Source organism: Xyrauchen texanus, chromosome 6 (assembly GCF_025860055.1).
Source record: "Xyrauchen texanus isolate HMW12.3.18 chromosome 6, RBS_HiC_50CHRs, whole genome shotgun sequence".
Taxonomy (NCBI): domain Eukaryota; kingdom Metazoa; phylum Chordata; class Actinopteri; order Cypriniformes; family Catostomidae; genus Xyrauchen; species Xyrauchen texanus.
In genome coordinates this window covers 35,048,581-35,070,240 of record NC_068281.1, presented here as the reverse complement: position 1 = coordinate 35,070,240, position 21,660 = coordinate 35,048,581, and the positions used below count along the sequence as shown (strand labels likewise).

Here is a 21,660-nt window from a genome sequence, read left to right as displayed (position 1 = left end):
GTAAATGTTAAAATACACTGTTTCAAAAGTATAGCCACAAGACATGGACAATATGCATGTAAACATGATGTTAGTGTGATTATATTGCTTACTAGCTTTTTCTGTGCAAAGTTACATTGAATTTAAAACTATGTTGCCATGACGATGCGGTAAGTGCTTTTGTAAAATAATAAGCTTCACATTTCTGCTTTTTAACGTTCCATAGATTGACCCCATTCACTTCCATTGTAAGTGCCTCACTGAAAAACAAATTTGTGCTTATTTTAATGAAAAGGAGGGATGAGTTAAAATACATTTTTGTGGTAATCGACATTATACCACAAATGCTGCTGATTGAGCTTAACGTCTATTAAACCTGGAATGTTCCTTCAACCTACATGAAAGATATTTGATCTCCTGCTTTAGCCACCTTTATAAAAAACTAAAAACTAAAAATGCATTACAAAGATAAGTGATTATTTGCTGTCCTAACTCTTAATCTGTGTTGGATGTAATCTGAGAACAGTCATTAGTTACTGAAATATAATTACTTTTTAGTAAAAAAAATAAAATACAAATTGTGCAATGTTTTGCATATTAAATAAATAAACCAGATTACTGTTACTGACTTTTAATTAATGTAGTTAATTTTAAAGGAACAGTTTTAATTATCTCCATATTCTCTCCAAATTCTCCCCATTTATTTCATACCTTGAGAAGTGATATGATAGGTGTGGGTGAGAAACAGATCAATATTTAAGTATTTTTTAACTTAAATGGTGCCCAAAACAAAAAACTTCCAGTGAGTGTCAGTTCTGTGGACGGAAATGTCTTGTTGATGAGAGGTCAGCAGAGAATGGCCAGACTGGTTAGCACTGACAAAGTCTAAGGTAACTCAGATAGCCGCTCTGTACAATTGTGGTGAGAATGCTATTCTGAGATGCAGGTTTGTGCTGTTTTGGCGGCACAAGGGGGACCTCCACAATATTAGGCAGGTAGCTTTAATGTTGTGGCTGATCGGTGTAGTTCATCACATTAACTATGAACAAATTACACTACATTTGTCAATTACAAAGAATAAAATTGTTAAACATATTTTTTTTAAACATTTTTTTCTGAAAAGATTTGTTTGAAAATGGATCGTCAGCATGTACTATCTCTGTTATAAAAATAAATACCACTTGGTTTTATATTTTGTTATCTAATGCAATTTCAATCCATACATTTGAAAGTGTGGCTTATGTGACCAAATACTTCTGTGGCCTGTGTATTAGCACCATGATGTAGATACAGTGTAAAAGGTCAAAGAATAAATAAGACTAACAAAACGTGTTTGTCAAACTGTTGCTTATATATTTGTACATCTTTATAAAGGTACTTTATTACTTTTATACTCTCTCTCTCTCTCTCTCTCTCTCTCTCTCTCTCTCTCTCTCTCTCTCTCTCTCTCTCTCTCTCTCTCTCACACACACACACACACGCCCGCACGATTGTCTATCCCTCCCACCCTCAGGTGAGTTAGCAGGGATGGCATGCATTCTCTCTCGCACATTTCTGTTCCGAACAAGTCTAATAACACCTATTCGTTTGCTCAAACAAAGAATCTTCTTCAGAGAAAGTTTAGTTCAGAAATGATATATCTTCTTAATTGCAAAGTCAATTAACTCTAACTGGAGCTGCAAGGAAGATCATTTTTTTGTTTTGTCGTCTCTTCTGTGCGGAGAAAGATTGCGCGTAAATCGCAGCGCGAGGCAAACCCGGTGCACTCGCGGTTGCGCGTCAGAGCGCGGTTGATCGCCACGGGTATGCTGGGAGTTGTCATGGTGCTGGTGCTGGTCATTCTCATCCCGGTTCTGGTCAGCGCGGCAGGACCTGATTCGCGCCACGAGATGCTCGGCGCGTGTCGGATGGTGTGCGATCCATACGGAACCAAGTCTCCATCCTCAGCAACGGCGGAATATCCGCGCGATAACCGCTTAGTTCAGTCCCCACCGACTTTCATACGCGGTACGAAAGGTGAGTCAGGGCGCTCGGGGAGGATTGGCCCGAGGGGTCAGCCGGGTCCGCCCGGACCTCCCGGTCCACCAGGGGTCATTGGAGAGCCAGGACCACCCGGTCCGCCCGGCATCACCGGTGTCATAAGCGCGGCGACGTACAGCACCATTCCCAAAATCGCCTTTTACGCAGGACTCAAGAGGCAACACGAGGGCTACGAGGTGCTCAAGTTTGATGATGTGGTCACCAACCTGGGCAACCACTATGACCCCTCGACCGGTAAATTCACCTGCTCCATCCCGGGGATCTACTTCTTCGTGTATCACGTGTTAATGAGAGGAGGTGATGGGACCAGCATGTGGGCTGATCTGTGTAAGAATAACCAGGTAGGACACAAATCCAGCTGTCACCGCCCATAGGTCTAATGGCCAATGGTTCTTTTGTTTTTCCTTTCAATTAGGCTATAATTAGTGTTTGGAGCATAATAAGCATGTTACAAAGATACAAATAAAATAAATAATAATCATAAAAAACAATACAGTATAATAATAATAAAAGAAAAAAAGAAAAAAGAAAATATGAAACAATATAAAAATAATAATTATTTTATTTTATAGATTTTTATTTAAAATTGTAATCCTTATAATATTATCATCAGTCATATATCACTATAATATATACTCTGTGTATGTGTATATATATATATCAGAAATATAGTTTATAATTTAAGGTTTTCGATTTATAAATTAATTTAATACACATGTTTAAATTGCTATCTATCTATCTATCTATCTATCTATCTATCTATCTATCTATCTATCTATCTATCTATCTATCTATCTATCTATCTATCTATCTATCTATCTATCTATCTATCTATCTATCTATCTATCTATCTATCTATCTATCTATCTATTCATTTCTTGCAGGTGCGTGCAAGTGCAATAGCACAGGATGCGGATCAGAACTATGACTACGCCAGCAACAGCGTGATATTACACCTGGAGCCTGGCGATGAGATCTACATTAAACTAGATGGGGGCAAAGCGCACGGGGGAAACAACAACAAATACAGCACGTTTTCAGGCTTCGTGGTCTACGCCGATTAATGCCTGTGCTATAGAAAGCGCTTTTCAGATTCACTTACAAAGTAATCAAAGTGAGGTCAAAAACGTTTAGACCTCAAGCCTGTGACATCACGTCCACGTCTGAGTGTAGGATTAAAAAACAGATTGAGAGTGAGGAATGCAGAAAATGTCAGGAATTGGAACTCCTGAATGATCATACAACTCGAAGCATGTGAAAACATTCTGTCATTTTAGAAAAAAAATCACTGTGATTTTACAACATGCCAACATCCAACATCTGTGATTAGTAGTGGCTTTATTGAGACTAGCTGGCAATAAGCAGAAAATAATTTGCAATCATCTCCATTCCATATGTGCCTAACTTACACTGATACATGGCTGATCTGAAACATAGTTTAGATGATCACTCTTTTGCAATTTCACATTCATAAATGTCACATTTAAGCAACAATTCCATATAGTTTTATATGCATTTTTTAATAATTAAAAAAAGAAGAATCACTGGCAGGTAGAGTCATCAAAGAACTGAAACTGTAATAAAATATATTGATTTGCATGTAATCCACAAAGACATTTCTCTGAAATATCTTCAACTGGACAAGCAAACTACAGTGACTACAATCAAATCGTGCATTCTGTAATCCTAATTTATATACCATTGACTGCATACTAATGATGGAGTTCCTCACCTTCAGTATACATTTTTTAAAGTACTGGATGATTCGCACATCATGTTTTTTTAACATTATCTTGCTGTTACAGACACAGAGCGACTGACAGGGACTGTGCTGTGAAATAGTGGTTCCAGTGAGTTATCCAGCACAATGTTGCAGAAACAGAAACCAAATGCTCAATAAAATGTCCTGTTGCTCATTGCAGCAAGTTAAGACAGAAACATTAAAGATCTTTTATCGCTTGTCCCTTTATCATGTTGCACCTGATTAGGACAGTGTAATAGTATCATATAGAACCATAATAAAATATTCAAGTGAACTTTTTCAATTAATATAGCTGATTCCCTAAATCGACTAATATATTTAATTACATGTTTTCCTCATTAAAGAAATAGTTCACCCATAAATGTAAATGTACTCATCATTTACTCACCCTCATGCCATGCCAGAAGAACACAAATGAAGATTTTTAGAAGAATATTTCAGCTCTGTAGGTCCATACAATACAAGTGAATGGTGGACAAAACTTTGACACTCCAAAAGTAATCCATAAGACTCCAATGGTTAAATCTGATGTCTTCTGAAGTGAACCAATCAGTTTGGGGTGAGAATGGACAAAAATAAAATTAATATTTCATTGTATATCTTGACAGCAGTTTCCTTGCTGATCATGATTTCAAGTTCAATTACACTTCCTACAGCACCATCTAGCTCTCTGTGTCAAGCACTGAGAAGTGTAATTAAGCTTGAAATCATGATGGTGCCTAAAGCCTGCACTGCTAAGATGTACAGTGAAAACAGAGTTACATTTTGGTCTGTTCTTTTATGCTGCTTTTATGTGCTTTTAGGAGCTTCAAAGTTCTGCTCACCATTCACTTGCATTGTATGAACCAACAGAGCTGAAATATTCTTCTAAAAACCTTCATTTGTGTTCTGCAAAGAAGAAAGTCATACACATCTGAGATGGCATGAGGGTAAATGATGAGAGAATTTTCATTTTTGGGTGAACTACCCCTTTAAGTCACCCCCCATCCCCCAAATAAAAAGAGAGAGAAAAAATACATTTTTCAGATGAGATTCAGATTTGAGATTTACAACATCTGGCTTTGTTAAAAAAGTAATAAATGATAGCACATTAGTATATAGTCTGTCTCTGATCATTGAGCATTTCATGTCATCTTACATAGATTAGCATTCAGCAAAGTAAGGTATTTAGCAACAAAATCCGTTGGAGGTATTTTTGAGGTATTTGAATTTTCTAGCAGTAAAAATCAGAAATTCATCTTTGGAATGTTGATTTTGGAAAGTACGTGAATCGTTTTTAAGTAAACTTTTATTTAAATGTCAGTCAGTGTTTTGGGTTCTCTATAAGTATTTTGTCCACCTGGTTCTGAGTGACACCGCGAGACATTCTTTAGGATGTGGGAGAAGCCATGACCGACATACATAGTTAGGCAGTTCTTAGTGTGGATATCATGGGCAATGAGGAGTCTGTCTTCATAAAATTCCTTGATAAGGAATCCCAATCTGGGGGGAAAGAAATATATGAGACACAATATTTCAAATGAAGACATAGATATAAAATTAACATCACAAATCAGCTTTTGGTGCTGACCAGAATCAGTTTGACATCAGAGATCAGTTTGTTTGGTGTAAATGCAGTTTTACTGGTTCGCCTGTAAAGGTGGCCTGAAGTGTGGCTCACGTGAACTCTATTACAGTTTAGTTTGAAGATGGTATGTAAGCAATCCGTCCAGATGATGTGATGATGTATAATTTGCCTTTTGCGTATAATTTTTTTATTTTTTACATTGCATCAAACTAATTTCTTTATGACCATCTAATCCCGTGTTTGGCAGAGGGAGATACTCACATCTGATCTCTCAGACTGTCACTGGGCATGTCAGTGTCAAAGTTGAAGGTGTAGTTCAGCATCTCTGTACCAAAGATGTCATACTCAAGATAGCTTCCCATCTTTGCAAACTCCAGCAGCTGAAGTCAATCCGCATGTCTATTGATTTTCAGTACGGAACGGAGTCATACTGCGTGGGCAATACACAGTGCTTTTAATTTGAATGTCCATATCCAACAACAGCACAGAGAGTTCACAAAATCATTTTGAAACATACTGTATGAAAGCCCACAGGGGCCATGCATTATTTTTCTGTCTTTGAGAGTCACAATCTTGGCATAACAACAGTTATCTTTCATTTAAAGTTCTTTATATGCTTTCCTTTGTTTTCTACAGAAAAATTACAGATAACTTTGTATCAAGTAACTAGCATCCTAGCAAAGGATTAGCCTTAATATGTTTTTTATTATTATTATTATTATTATTATTATGTGTTTTTTATCGGTTACTGTACCCTGAAAAAAGTGGTAACCTACCAGCAATTGTTACTTCAGGGATCTACATATTTCTAGTTGATCTAACTCATTAAATTATGTAAAGGGTTTTTAAAGGGATAGTTCACCCAAAAATGAAAATTCTCTCATCATTTAATCACCCTCATACCATCCCAGATGTGTATGACCTTTTTTCTTCTGCAGAACAAAAATAAAGATTTGTAGAAGAATATTTCAGTTCTGTAGGTCCATTCAATGCAAGTGGATGGTGACCAGAACTTTGAAGCTCCAAAAAGGACATAAGGCAGCATAAAAGCAATCAATACGACTCCAGTTGTTGAATCTGTTTCTTTAGAAGTGATATTATAAGTATGGGTGAGAAACAGATCCGTATTTAAGTCCTTTTTTTATAAGAATCTCCACCTTTGACCAGCCCCAACCAGTAGGTGGCTGAAGGTGAAAGTGAGAGTAACTACCACACTAGAATGTGGAAGTAAAAGATTTACAGTAAACGAGGACTTAATATAGATCAGTTTATCACCCGCATCTGTCATATAACTTTAAAAGTCCACTGATTAGAGTTGTATGGATTACTTTTATTCTGCCTTTATGTGATTTTTGGAGATTGAAAATTTCTGGTCACCATTCACTTTTCGCCATTTCACCATTCACTTTTTGCTTATAAAGTGTGAGAAAAACAGTAAATTATAAAATTATTAGAATGATTAGAAATGACAAGAAATTATTAAAATATTATCTGTAAAATATTACCTCAAAAAGTATAACATTTTCATGTATTAATTTTAAAATGTATATTTGTTCTTATCTTATTTTCACTATTAATGTTAGATATATAAATGTGAAGATAAATTTTTTTTATTTTAAAACAAAGCTTAAAGCGATAGATAAAGGTTATACAAATATTTATATGATTCATATGACAAATTCTGTTATATAACCCCCCCTTTACACTTTTATCTTTTACATTTTCCACAGACCCCCTTCCAGCACCCTGGGGACTCCCGGACCCTTAGTTTAAAAACTCCTGACCTAATTTGTCAGGTTAATTTATTCAGAATAAATAACATTTGACTTGAATAAAACCTGAAGTACATTTATGTTACCCTAACAAAACATTTTTAATAGTGTATGTGTAAAGGGATTAATGGAAAGGAGGTGGCAAGAACCAGCTTGAAAATATAAATAATATTTTAATATAAAACTGAAACAAAAAGACAAACACACAAAGGTGTTGGGCAGCTGTCCGTAAATCTCTCTCTCTGTCGCACTGCAGCTTCCAGTCTGAGGCTTGATTAGCCTGATTAGGGGCCGGGTGTGTGGAATCACGATCCGGCCCGCCTTCCGCCCTGCCACTGTATGAAACTATAATAAAGAAACAAACTGTTCTGCATTTGATGGCTTTTAATCTTCATAGAATTTCTTTGTAAATAATGGCAACACTGCATGGGTCTGGTACACGGGTTGTTTGTGCTCAGGTGGCTAAATGGTCTATCCAATAGAAAAGGTTCTGCTAAGCAAGAACAACAATTAGAGGGAACATTGGAAGAGAAAATCCAGGATTTCTCCTTCACAGTGACCATTCATAAAAAATATTTCAGCATGCAGATGCACTCCTCACCTGTTAAGGTGAAACATGACTGTTTTGGAGATGTCTCCACCAGATTCTTGCAGAATGCGGGTGACCTCTGCAGGAGCTGCATTATTCCTACGGGGGTGGATGATGACCGGACAGCCGAGTTCAGTCTGAGCATGAGCAGTGGCTCACAGCACCTTCTTCTCGCTCTCTGTGATTGGCCAGCTAGTACCAATCTCTCCAATCATGCCTCAGCAAATATCAGTACCATCTGCTCCATGAAGCACCTCATTGACAATGATGTCTGTAAGCTACGCAGAGAAAAACAAAAATAAACAAACGGAGTGTAATTTTTATCTACAGTGTATTAATAGATAACCTCATATTCTATCTTAATATGCAGAGACAACTATAAGGAAACTACACATAGGATTATATCCTTGAAAAGTTTAAAGACTGTGGCTCATTCGTCTGAGCACCATAAGTGCTCAGACGCTAAATGTAGTCTCTCATTATTTTCTAACCCTCATGCAATCCCAGATGTGTATGACTATGAGTGATATGGTAAGTGTCCAGTAGGTGGCGATATGCATGAAGAATGTGAATCATCATAAACAAAAGAAGAATGTGGAAGTGGAGATTTATAGTAAATATGACTTCAATATTGATCTGTTTCTCACCCACACTTATTATATTGCTTCTGTTGACATGGATTAAACCATTAAAGTTGTATAGATTACTTTTATCCTACCTTTATGTGCTTTTTGGAGCTTCAAAGTTCTAGTCACCATTCACTTGCATTGTATGGCACTAAAGAGATGAACTATTCTTCTAAAAAGAAGAAAGAAGTCCTACACATCTGGGATGTACAGTGGCCGTGAAGTGCAAAACAAAACAGCAAATCTAAAAACCATACAGGCAAATCCAAAGAGAAAATAACAATTCAGAATCACATCAACAAATCATAAAACATAACAGCAAATCTGAAAACAAAAGAGAAAATCATAAAAAACAACACCAAATCCAGAAACAAAACAACAAGTTAAAAAAAGCACAACAACAAATCATAAAACTCAACAGCAATTCAGTCGAAACGGAAAGGGTAGGGACCAAAGCTTCTCACCTGATTGGCTGTGTGAATGAGACCTAGTCCTTTCCTCAGGATTGGTTCATTGATTATATCAAAATCCATGCCAGACGGTCACTGACTGAAAAGCTAAATCATTTGGAGTGTTTCTCTCTCGGGAAAACAGTAACAGGAAACTTTATAACACAGCGAGCGGGAAAAGTTAGTTTTTAGTAGATGTTCATCTTTGGTCTTCTTGGTCCATCTAGTGCGTAAGGGACCATCTTAAAGACCACAACCTGCACTAAAAACGTTGGTGCCGTCCAAGCGTTCATTCAACTTGCATTTTCTAACTTAAAAAAAAATTTAATAAAAAAGAATTCAGTTATTAAGGTTCCGGTTGCTGTCAAAGCATAGATTTTCGAAGTATATCTAATCATATGGATACAGTATCCAATTATATGATAAAAAAACACTATAATTCATCAATATGTAATTTTTACATTACAAAGGTTGTAGCAGGCTGCCAGTGGTGCATTGGCCAGTCCAATAAACTTTTATTATTATTTATTATTATTTAAAAAATAAATGATTGAATACTGTCTATGTATAATTCCACATCCTGGGAAAATCTCACCTATAGTAAATCATATCTTATATCAGCCTTCTACAACCTTTATAATATGAAAGTAATATATTGGTAAAATTTCAGCAAACACACTGTACTCATAATTGGGCTTGCTGGCTTCAAATTTAGACAAATGCTTTTTTAATAACAGTGTTTGTTATGTTGGAATATTCAAGTCAATTGAATGAATGCTTGGACACCGGCGTTTTAGCACAGTTTGGGGAATTTGTAGATGGTCCCTTACGCACCTCACTGTTTTTGCTCTGTGTGTTATAAAGTGTCCCATTACTGTTTCACTGAGGGCCAAACCACTCACAATTTTAGTAATTGAGCATTTAGAATTAATTTTGAAATAATCCCGCAAGTGGGCAGAGAACCAATCCTGAGGAAAGCACCATATATTCTCCACACATCCAATCAGGTGAGAAGCTTTGGTCCCGTTTCGACTGAATTGCTGTTGTGTTTTCTGATTTGCTCTTTTGTTTTCGGATTTGCTGATTTGTTGTTTTGTTTATGGATTGTTATTTTGTCTTTTGATTTGCCATTATGTTTTTAGATTTGTTGTTTTGTTTTGCACTTCACGGCCACCGTAGGGATGGTTTGAGGGTGAGTGATTAATAATAGCATTTATATTTTATTTTTGGGTGAACTATCTCTTTAAGAAAGATCAATTAGGGTTACATGCAGAAAAATAAACTACCACTGAGACACTTCAATTCCATTTCTACCGAGAAATAAGAACGAATCTTTGAAATGTGTCTAATAAGGGAATTTAAGGGGTTAGACACGCTTTGGTTGTTTGGACTTTGTGCTGACTAAAGACTATTGATTGCATTTCATGCAGTTCACTATACTTCAAATTATGGGGTGCATAAATAAATTCATTTGAACGCATGCAAACATGCATGCATGCACGCACAAAATACAGTATCTATCTACGCACGAGCAGTCAAGATTAACATCTTGACAATCAGATTTAGTCATAATTTGTCGATGTAACTCAATAAAGTATTTATATTTTAAATAACCATTATTGATATATGGCATAAATAAATCATGTCTACAACTATATACCACAGTCAGGACATCCAGTCCTCGAATCTGATTGGAAGAGAGATGTTCCATGAGCACTGATGGTGTGACACCATCAGCACTGTGTGTATCACTCCACGTTCATGCTGTTCTAAACTAAAGTGTATCTGTAAGGAGTTACTGGCTTTATTTTTTAAATGACATATGTTAGCCAGCAGGTGGTGGCAAAAGATAATTTTTGTGTGTAATATGAGCCAGTTGGTGACGTAAAGTGAATCCGTTAGTCATTGTTTACATAGAACTGCGCTCCCTGATCGCTCGTATTACTAATACATTACCAAAGCTAGGAAATAGCTTTAAACAGACAACTTCAGGATTAAGGCTCATGTTGAGAGACACAACAGACTGATTTATTACAGAACTCCAGTGCTTACCTTTTATCAGAGTTTCCACATTGGATACACACTGTTTAAAATGGCGGAGGACATTTCTGTTTCTACAGTGAATGACTCTTGCACATCGGCTACCCCGAAATAGAGAGGAATACCCCCTCTTGGACGTCTATTTCCATTAAGAAAGCTCACTGAGAAATTTCTGATTGGGTGTAGCAACAGGTGATTGCACACGCTCCATCTCTCTCTCTCTCTCTCTCTCGCTCTCTCTTTCCAACACACACACACACACACACACACACACACACACACACACACACACACACACACACACACACACACACACACATGTTGTGTTTCCATGTTTTATGGGGACTTTCCATAGACATAATGGTTTTTATACTGTACAAACTTTATATTCTATCCCCTAAACCTAACCCTACCCCTAAACCTAACCCTCACAGAAAACCTTCTGCATTTTTACATTTTCAAAAAACATAATTTAGTATGATTTATAAGCTGTTTTCCTCATGGGGACCGACAAAATGTCCCCACAAGGTCAAACATTTCGGGTTTTACTATCCTTATGGGGACATTTGGTCCCCACAAAGTGATAAATACATGCTCACACACACACACACACACACACACACACACACACACACACACACACACACACACACACACATACAATGGCGGCCAAAAGTTTGGAATAGTGTACAGATTTTGCTGTTTCAGAAGTAAATTGGTACTTTATTTCACCAAAGTGGCATTTAACTGATCACAAAGTATAGTCAGGATATTACTGATGTAAAAAAACAGCAACATCAATATTTGAAAAAAATATTTTTGATCAAATCTCGACAGGCCCCATTTCCAGCAGCCTTCACTCCAAAACATTATCCTTGAGTAATCATGATAAATTGATTTGGTACTAGAAACTCACTTTCCATTATATAAAACACTGCTGAAAGATATTTGGTTCATAAAATGAAGCTTAACATTGTATTTGTGTTTGTTTTTGAGTTGCCAGAGAATGCAATAGATAGGTCAAAAATAGAAATAGTTTCTCTAGAAACTCGTCAGTCAATCGTTGTTTTGAGGAATAAATTCTATACAATGCTTGAAACTGCCAAAACTGAAAGATTTCATAGAAAGGTGTACACTACAGTCTTCAAAGACAAAGGACAACTGTCTCTAACAAGGACAGAAAGAGATGTGGAAGGCCAGATGTACAACTAAACAAGAGGTTAAGTACATCAGAGTCTCTAGTTTGAGAAATAGACGCCTCACATGTCCTCAGCTGACAGCTTCATTGAATTCTACCTGCTCAATGTTTAATGTACAACAGTAAAGAGAAGACTCAGGGGTGCAGGCCTTATGGGAAGAATTGCAAAGAAACACAGATATTGGACAACAGATAATTGGAAAAGAGTGTTATGGATCTTAAATTCATTGAGCGTTTGTGGGATCAGTTAGACTGTAAGGTGCGTGAGAAGTGCCGACAAGATAGTCACATCTATGGCAAGTGCTACAGGAAGTGTGGGGTGAAATGTCACCTGAGTATCTGGACAAACTGACAGCTAAAATGCCAAAGATCTGCAAAGCTGCTGCATGTGGAGGATTTTTTGATGAGAACTCTTTGAAGCAGTAATTTTATCACGTTATTAATGTCCTGACTATACATTGTGATCAGTTGAATGCCACTTTGGTTAATAAAAGTACCAATTTCTTTCTATAAGAGCAAAATCTGTATATTATTCCAAACTTTTGACCGCCAGTGTATGTATACACAGTATATGCAAAAGCCAGATTTGAGCATTGATTCATGATTTGAAAGTGTCATGTTGAGCTGTGATACATTTTCCCTGTGCGAGTCTGATCTAAGTAATAGTGACAGGTCATGGGGAGTTATCTGACCAAGGATTGGTGTCAAAAAATAGTCCTAAAATATAGAGCAAGAAAGAATATTAAGCATCAGCCCACTGCAAATTGTGCCAAACAGCTACAGGCCTCTATTGTCAGATCTAATCTATCCCCTTTGTATGAAAAAAAGAGAAAAAAAGACTGCACATACTATTAGTAAGACATTTACTGGAAGTGGTCTGTATCTGATTTTCCTTCATTTTGTTTTGACTTGTTATTCAGCTTCTTTAAAGTCTTCTTAGTTCCTTTGCTTCATGCCGTTTTTAACCCCTTTGAGGTTTTAATGGGCTATTTACTACAATACAAGATTCAGAACAGAGTAGATAATGAGAATAAGCCCACAGACCTTGTTCTCAATATTGTCTCCTTCAGTGTTGTACAGCCACATCAATTAACGATAAGAGGCCATCAGAGACTAACAGGCAGGCCACCTATATTGAATAGGTATCCAAAACGTGTGCATCTTCTTGTGCATCTCCTAAAACCTACAATTCAATAAAGATAATTCATCTCTTTCATCTTTGATACATAATTATATTTTCTGACCAACCTCTGTATCTCACCGGAAACAAGGAATTAATTTGATTAGGGAATAATGTTTATCTTGACACATCTGTGGAAACATCAGGCAGATGATTATTCAAAGCTAGCACGGTTCTGCAGCCTTGGGTGTGAATTAGTTCAGCATAATCTCTATCCTGCCTTATAGACATGTGACCTATCACAGTTTATGTAAATCAGAGAGTTGTTGGCACAACACTGGGAGATTTTTTAAAAAAAGTGTTGTTTTCCATAAAATATTTGAAGTGTTAAGAAAAGAGTTATGTTTGTGTCGTGCCAGAAATGGTGAAATCATTGCAGTACAGTGAGGCAGATGCAATCTTGTACATTAATGAGAGATTAAGCCTTTAAGTGGTGCTAAGGGAAGCATTATTACTATTGCTCTTAACCAGGGGTTAGGAATTTCAGGAAACACATAACCTTCAGCATTAAAATTTCATGCATAACTCATCATGAAATGTTTGTGCTATGGACTTTAATGATTGCCAATGTAACCCTGCAAACTAGCTGCAAACTTGCTACAACTTGCCGAAAATGTGGCCTTAGGAATGGATTCTTTTGTCTATTTGTGCCAGTAAGTAACCACCAAAAACCACCCAGAACACCCTAGCAACCGCATAGCAATACATTAGCAATTGCAAAGCAACATGCTAAAAAACACTTTATCAATTGTGTTGAAAAAAGACACAAAAAAACCTTGGTAATAGCATAACAGTGCTAAAACCACATAGAAGACCTTAGTAATTGCATACAAAAACAATATTCTAAACCACCCAAAGCACCTTAACAATAACATAGCAACATGCTAAAACCACACAAAACACCTTATCAATCGCATAGCAAAGTGTTATAAAACACTCCAAAATCCTTAGCAATCACATAACAAAGTGCTAAAAAAACATTCAAATGCCTGAAGCATTGCATGGGAAAGGGCTAAAAACTAACAATCGCAAACAGTAACAGCATGCTAAAAAACACACTCAGAATACCTTAGCAATCTTAGAGCAATATGCTAAAACCACTCAAAACACCTAATCAATTGCATAGCAAAGTGCTAAAAACACTCAAAACTCCTTCGCAATCGCACAGCAAAGTGCTAGAAACTGCACAGAACACCTAAGCAATTGCATATAGTAACAACATGTTAAAAACACTTAGCTCATACCTTAGCAATCGCATACATGCTAAACCTACTTAAAACACCATTTCTAAATTACATGCTAATAATTAAACATGCTAAATTCCCTCAAAGCATGACCCTTACAAAAATCTAGTGTTCTGGCAAACTAGCTGCGAACTTCCACACATTTGCCACTCATTATTTTCACATGCAAATTAGCTTTTTATTCTCCACAAATGTTTGCAGCTCTTTATCGGTAGTGGTAAACATACAGCAAACATTTGGCAACAATGGACAATTTGCTGCAAGTTTGCTGCAATGCTCATTTGCATGTAAAAATAATCAGTGGCAAATTTGCAGAACTCTTAGTAATCACAATTGCATGGCAGTATGTTAAAACGACTCAGGATACCTTTAGCGTCTCATAGCAACATGCTACAAACCACTAAACACACCTTGCTACCAAAGAAAAAAACACTCTGAACACCTTTGCAACCGCTTAGCAACATCCTGGGAACCACCACAAACACCATAATATATGGGCAAGCTTTAAACTGGCAAGCAACAAAATTATGGTAATTATTACAGTAGTCTCTGCAGGAAATTGACCCTTATGTTACTAAATTCACAGATATCCTACAGAACAGTCTGGTATAATCAAAATCACTGTATAAAGAAGCACTGAACAGGTTAGTTTCCTCAAAAAAGAAATTTCTATCATCATTTACTCACCCTCATGTTTTTTCAAATCGTATATTGGCCGTTCATTTTCTTAGGTTAATTCTCTCATCATTTACTCATCCTTGATGCAAGTGGCTAGAGACATTCCTATATTTTATACTTTTGCTTGATATTATACAAGATATTATTCATGTATCCACATTTATGTACTCAACTTGTATTCCTTGTATGTCCATCCTTGTATTCCTGTTACCAGACACAAGCCTTATATGTTCAATGTGTGTGTGTGTTAGAAGAATTTTTCATGCTCATACTCTATCCTTGTAAATTTTTTTTAAATGGTTTGTGCTTTCTGTGCCCAACATTCCTGTGAGAAACTGGAGCGCTGTTTGGGACAAAGTATATACAATTTAGACCAGTGGTTCTCAACCTTTTTTGAACAAACGCCCCCCTGACCTCCTCATGATCCTCTTAACGCCCCCTAAACAAAAACAAAAAAAAAAACAAAAACACTTCAGAAATACTATTACAGCCAAACAATTGCAACACTGATACCTGAAGCCTGAGTTTTTGGTAAAAAAAAAAAACTGAAACAGAAGTTTCTTATTGTATTTAAACTACATGTAAAAGCCTCAAGTTGAGTAATATTGTGTTTGGAAAAAATGCAAAAACACATGGATTGTTTGAAAGGTATTGCAAATGTATTTAGAAATTCAAACAAATTCAGGCTCACACACAATTTTTTTAAGATGAACCAATCACGTGAACAATAACGTAACTAACCTAAATGGCCAATGAAAAAGCAGCGGTCGTTCGCGCACTCAATTAGGCAATATATACTAGGCTTCAAATTTGAATAGCCTACAAACGGTCATTTGATTTCAAATGACGAACAAAGACGACAACAGCTCGGCCACCTGAACTGAACCGGAGAAAAAACGACATCAAAAACAGCCACTTTTTTTAAATTAATTACGGTCATTAGTGTGAGCCCTGAGCACTAATTATGCGCCTAATTATGTATTCCGCGTTATGTACAGAAAAAGCCGGTGAAAGCGTGCCTCTATTTTGCGCTGAAAATTCTCCGCCTCTTAAAAGCATGTGTAATTAGGATGCGGCTCTCCTGGCATATCCTCCTGGTGAAGTGGCAGCAGCAATCCGAGCAAGATGAAGACATAGGCTAAGGAGAAGAGCTGAAAAGATTTTTGCGCAGGCCGCCTGTTGAGTACCTCTGAGTAACGCCCCCCATTTGTGCCTGAGCGCCCCCCTCTCTGCTGCCTCGTTCACACCGCCCCCCAACACTGTCCAAACGCCCCCTAGGGGGCGGTACCGCCCCCATTGAGAAACGCTGATTTAGACTCTTAGTATATTAACTTGTTGCCCTTTTGACCTGATGAAGTTTCAGAGCTGAATTCAGAGAGCTTGGTGGTAACTTTTATAGATGTTATTGTTTCAAGCAATGTGCAGACGTGAGTCTTGCACATACAGGATGAGACACACTTGTGTTAGGGCTGGTGTTTCCACCCGGTGCATCAACAAGGCCACCGCAGTCTTTGCACTTCAGTGGGTCATAAAAATATGTCCTGACGCCCTGACATGGTTAACTTCAAACCATACAAGAGGGTATAAAGACCTTAAAACTGAACTTTTGGTGAGGAGAGAGACTAACAGCTCAGCGCTCTGGCTCTCTGCATCTGACTTCCAACTTTAAGGCCTCATCTTACTATCTGTACTTTAACTTCTTTAATTTAATTACTTAGTTCATTAGAAAAAGACGAGACATAGTATTGTTAGATTAATTCCAGGACCTTAAGATATATCTACTTAACGTTAAAGAACCAAATGTACATTTTCTTTATTATTACATTTATTCTCATTAATCCATATCTTATTCATTTGACTAATTTCTGTACAAATAACATTTGTTATTCCTTATACAACTCATCTGATTTATTGAAGTCATTTTCCATCTGCTGGATCTCACTGCATCAACCCTCATGCCATCCTAGTTGTGTATGTCTTTCTTTCTTGCGCAGAACACAAATGAATGTTTTAAGACGAATATTTCAGCTCTGCAGGTCCACTCAATGCAAGTGAATGGTGGCCAGAACTTGAAAGCTCCAAAAAGCACATAAATACAGCATAAACGTAATCCATAAGACTCCATTGGTTACATCTATGTTTTCAGAAGTTATATGATAGGTGTGAGTGAGAAACAGATCAATATTTAATTTCCTTTTACCAATAAAAATCCACTTTCACATCCACATTCCTCTTCTTTTGTTTTTGACAATTTACATTATTCTTGCATATCACCACCTACTGGTCAGGGCTGGTCAAAGGTGGAGATTTATAGTAAAAAGGACTTAAATATTGATCTGTTTCAATATTGTAATATTGATCATATTACTTCTGAAGACATGGATTTATCCACTGGAGTCTTATGGATTCATCTTATGCTGCTTTTCTGTAATTTTTGGAGCTTCAAAATTCTTTAAATTAAATTAAACTTTTTTTGTACTTTTTTTCTTACTCTAATGGGAAATCTATGTTTTAGGTCATTGATATCCTATTAGAATCAAGCTCAAAGTTGTAGTTTCCAGCACAATTTGTCCATTTTGGTCCCATCAAACCCTAGAATCTTCCTCAAAATGGTTGAATCTCTCAGATGCTTTGGGCAAACTCCAGCATAAATGTGATATGACTTTTCTTCAACAAAGAATTTAATCTTGACACACAGATTTATGAAGTTAATTTGCATTTGTAATCTCTGACTTGCAGTTTATCCTATCTCTGTCATGGAGGATTTACCTCCTTTAGAATTTGATGTAGGCTGCTCAAACATTCAGTTTTGAAGAAAGTCTCTGGACAGATTCATAATTGTTCCATATTTTCATGTTGAAGCATCCTATATGGATCATTGTTCTCTTGAGAGTGTTGAGGCCCGTGGATCTTCGCACCCTGAACTGGTTGAGCGAAGTATCATTTACAAGAAAAATAGAGGATCAAATAATCTTCAGAGAACTACTTCTGATCAGTGACTTTACATAAGATACTTAAATTTTGAACATAGTGATATACTGTACATATAGCTTCAGAAGACTTGATATGCCAGCCTGATATCATGAACATTACGTGACCGGGGCAACATTTTTGGAAATACTAAATGATGTGCCTGATTACATGTTTGGCTATAGTTTGCGGGCATCAAAAGTGAGTGAAAGGGTGTCGTATTCAGTCAAGGTTTTTAATGTGAATATTAGATGGAGGTAAAATGTACCTCCCTAACCTAAAACGTTCACATAGCCCTAACCAATAGTGTCCTAAAATCAAATGAGAGATAAACAAAACAGGCATCCTTACTCTAACCAAACACCTAAACTTAATTGATAGCTAGTGTCCAAAAACAATGGAAAGAATATTTTCTGAAGCAACCACGTCATTTTGTGTCACTGCTATGACAGTTTTGTCTGGCATGACAGCTTGCATGTTTGGGTTTAAACCACGTTTTTTCAGGTTCAAAGTCCAGCACTCTATAAGGTGAGCTACCCGAATCACACCAATCACATTGGAATAGGTGTGTAAATGTAGGTGGGTCTGTTAAACAAGCATTAAAATGTATCATTTTTTTAATTATGCATTAGAGGAAAAGTGTTTCATATCAGAACATAGCAGTGTGTGAGTATTTTGCAAAAAATGTGTTTATGAAGTCATAATCAACCATTGTAGTCGATTTGTGTGAAAGTGAAAAAAAAAAAAACACACTGTTGTTGTAGTGCCTTGTGTCAGGGCGGGTACGGGTTGTGATACACATCCGGTCCCTTATCAGCCTAATTAAGCCTCCGAGAGAGATAAAGGCCGATGGCAGATGTTGGTGCGACAAGATAGAGATCGTTTACGGACCGTCCGTCATGTATGTGTTTGTCTTTTGCTTCAGTTTTATATTAAAGTATTATTTATATTATCAAGCCTGTTCTCGCCTCCTCCTTGCCCGTCTAAATTACGTTACATGCCTCTAGTGTGAATTTCACCAGAAAACTGTGATGAAACGTACAAAGGGGCACATAAAAGTCAGTTTGCTAATATGTTGTTATAGTAAAGTTAATTGTTGCGAAATGCAAGTGTCCAGGACATAAAGAGTCTTTAATTATGATTATTATCATGTTTAGAGCTCAACAGCCCCTGGTGCATGTCTACGTTTATTGTATGGAAGAAAGCAGCTCAGACATGGTACTAAACTTCTCCTAAATTGCACTTATACAATTTACTATAACTATACACTTTAAAACTTCCATGATTCATGCAGAAACAACAACAAATGTGAAAAGGTTTTTCACAAAGTTTGGCCAACTCAACCCGCTTCAGTTACTAAAGTGGTAGAATGGCGCCATCTGCTGTTAATGTTTTTTAGCTAACATTTATAACTCAGTTACTAATATATTTGACCAATCTCACTACCTTAACAAACATATATTTATAGATTAGATCCTAATTATGTAAATGTATTTTATAACTTTATTTTGCTTTACATATTTTTACCTTCCCCTAATACTTTTCCTTTTATAATTATATTTTAGAATTAATATTATGCATTTCCTCCTGTATAATGTTTAATATTTGTAATTACACAAAATGTATAATGCTATACAAACATTTATTGAATTAATGACATCAAAAAATGTTATCCTTATTAATGATATTTTTACAGTAAGGACAACAGTTTAAATATTTCAGAATAATTGATTGTTACTTTACCATGGTCATCTGTCAAATAAATTATGATTTTAATATACCATCTACTTTCTTGTCCAAAGTGTAGACCATAACTTTATACTGACATAAAATATAAAACAGGCATCTGAAATTAGTTCTATTTAAATTCAGTTCTCCTCCAGAGCACTGTATCCCTTATGACACTCATGGGTGTCTCATGCCAGCATATGTTTTTGTTTGTTTTAAGAATGTCCAGTCAAATTGACCATCAGACTAACACTCATTCTGGTTTGTCTGAAAAAGACAATCAGTTGTAGCTTATTTTTACATATCATTAAAGGCCATTAAAGTATAACAGATATTAAACTACCTATAAATGTCTACTTTCAAATATTTACAGTTTGTTACATTGCCTTTAATTTACACCATGGCATGAATACTATAAATTGAAACATATTTTATTATATGTTTAGATAGCAGATTTCTAAATGTAAATTGTGTGCACACATTCAGATTTTCAAAATAAAATAATTCTTCCTTTCTTTCTTTCTGTTCTCATTGCTGCTCAGCTTGTCTGTTTCTATGTAAACTTTATGAAAAACTTTAATTCTGTGGCTTGCATTGTCTGAGAGATTGCAAAAATCTTCCACTAGAGCTGTCAGTGGAGGATATATAGCTCAAATTGACTTCTAAAGACTTATGTCAGGACCCAGACACTTTACAGATAATGTTTGGTTAATGAGGGGTCCAGATCAGAGTTACAGATCCAGTACGTGGTATGAATGTGTTCATTTCTTTGGAGATGCAGTGACCCATCTCTGTACAATCTGCTCACACTCATTGAAATCACACACTTTGTTCATCATTGCACTGAACTCTACACTAAATAGAAGGTGTGAATGTGGCCTATTTTACACTGATTGTATTTTGGAGTGAAGTGAGCAAAGAGGTGAAGGGATATAAACCATTAGTGTAGCTATTTACATTTGCAATTTTTGGCTAGAGAGCATGTTTGACCGACACTAATGTAATTCTGGTACATATATACTAAGTTTCAAATGTCACAAGGGCTATTTCTCAAAATCTTGAGTCAATTACACAAACATGTTTTCTTTGGCTTCTTTTCAAACACCTACAGTAGTTCAAAACACAGATCAATATTTAAGTCCTTAAATAATGTACTCGAGTCTCGAGCTCCGAGCCCTCCAGTGTATGGATGCAAGCCAAATATGTTTACTGCTTCAACACAAGAATACATTAACATACGAACTACTGAAAGTAATTTTTGTGATGATATTGGAAACTAAAATTCAAATATTACCTTATTTATTAAATACGCTAAATAAAAACTTTAAAGGGATAGTTCACCCAAAAATAAAAATTCTCTCATCATTTACTCACCCTCATGCCATCCCACATGTGTATGACTTTCTTTCTTCTTCTGAACACAAACAAAGATTTTTAGAAAAATATTTCAGCTCTGTAGGTCCATTCACTGCAAGTGAGTGGTAGCCAGAAATTTGAAGCTCTAAAATGGAGATAAAGTCAGCATAAAGGTAATCCATATAACTCCATATGTTTAATCAATCTCTTCTGAAGTGATCCAGTTGATTTTGGGTGAGAAACAGACCCTAATGTAACTCCTTTTCACTGTACATCTTGCCAATGCTGTCTTGGCACAATCATGATTTCAAGCTCGATTACACTTCCTAGTTCTTGATGCATGCACAGATCACTATATGGCACAATAGGAAGTTTAATTGAGCTTGAAATCGTGATTACCAAAGAAACTGATGTCAAGATTTATAGTGAAAAAGGATAGATTATGTTAATGCTGACTTTATGTGCTTTAAAGTTCTGGCCAC

At 36.3% G+C, this 21,660-nt stretch overlaps 1 protein-coding gene and 1 pseudogene across 1 annotated transcript; one reads left to right on the top strand and one right to left on the bottom strand.

Moving 5' to 3' along the window:
- Positions 1–1,667: 1,667 nt before the first annotated feature.
- Positions 1,668–3,083, top strand: LOC127644611 (complement C1q-like protein 3). Its single transcript, XM_052127875.1, has 2 exons — positions 1,668–2,360; positions 2,904–3,083. The coding sequence occupies exons 1-2, from the start codon at positions 1,785–1,787 to the stop codon at positions 3,081–3,083; spliced, it is 756 nt and encodes a 251-aa protein (XP_051983835.1). The 5' UTR covers positions 1,668–1,784.
- Positions 3,084–5,069: 1,986 nt separating this feature from the next.
- LOC127645709 (phosphotriesterase-related protein-like) lies at positions 5,070–8,868 on the bottom strand (annotated as a pseudogene).
- Positions 8,869–21,660: the final 12,792 nt, after the last annotated feature.

What these genes read in the sequence shown, in the direction of transcription:
- LOC127644611 (XM_052127875.1), top strand. Translation starts at nt 1,785, where the DNA reads ATGCTGGGAGTTGTCATGGTGCTGGTGCTGGTCATTCTCATCCCGGTT. An exon ending in ATCTGTGTAAGAATAACCAG is followed by an intron (nt 2,361 to 2,903) that starts GTAGGACACAAA and finishes CATTTCTTGCAG; the next exon opens with GTGCGTGCAAGTGCAATAGC.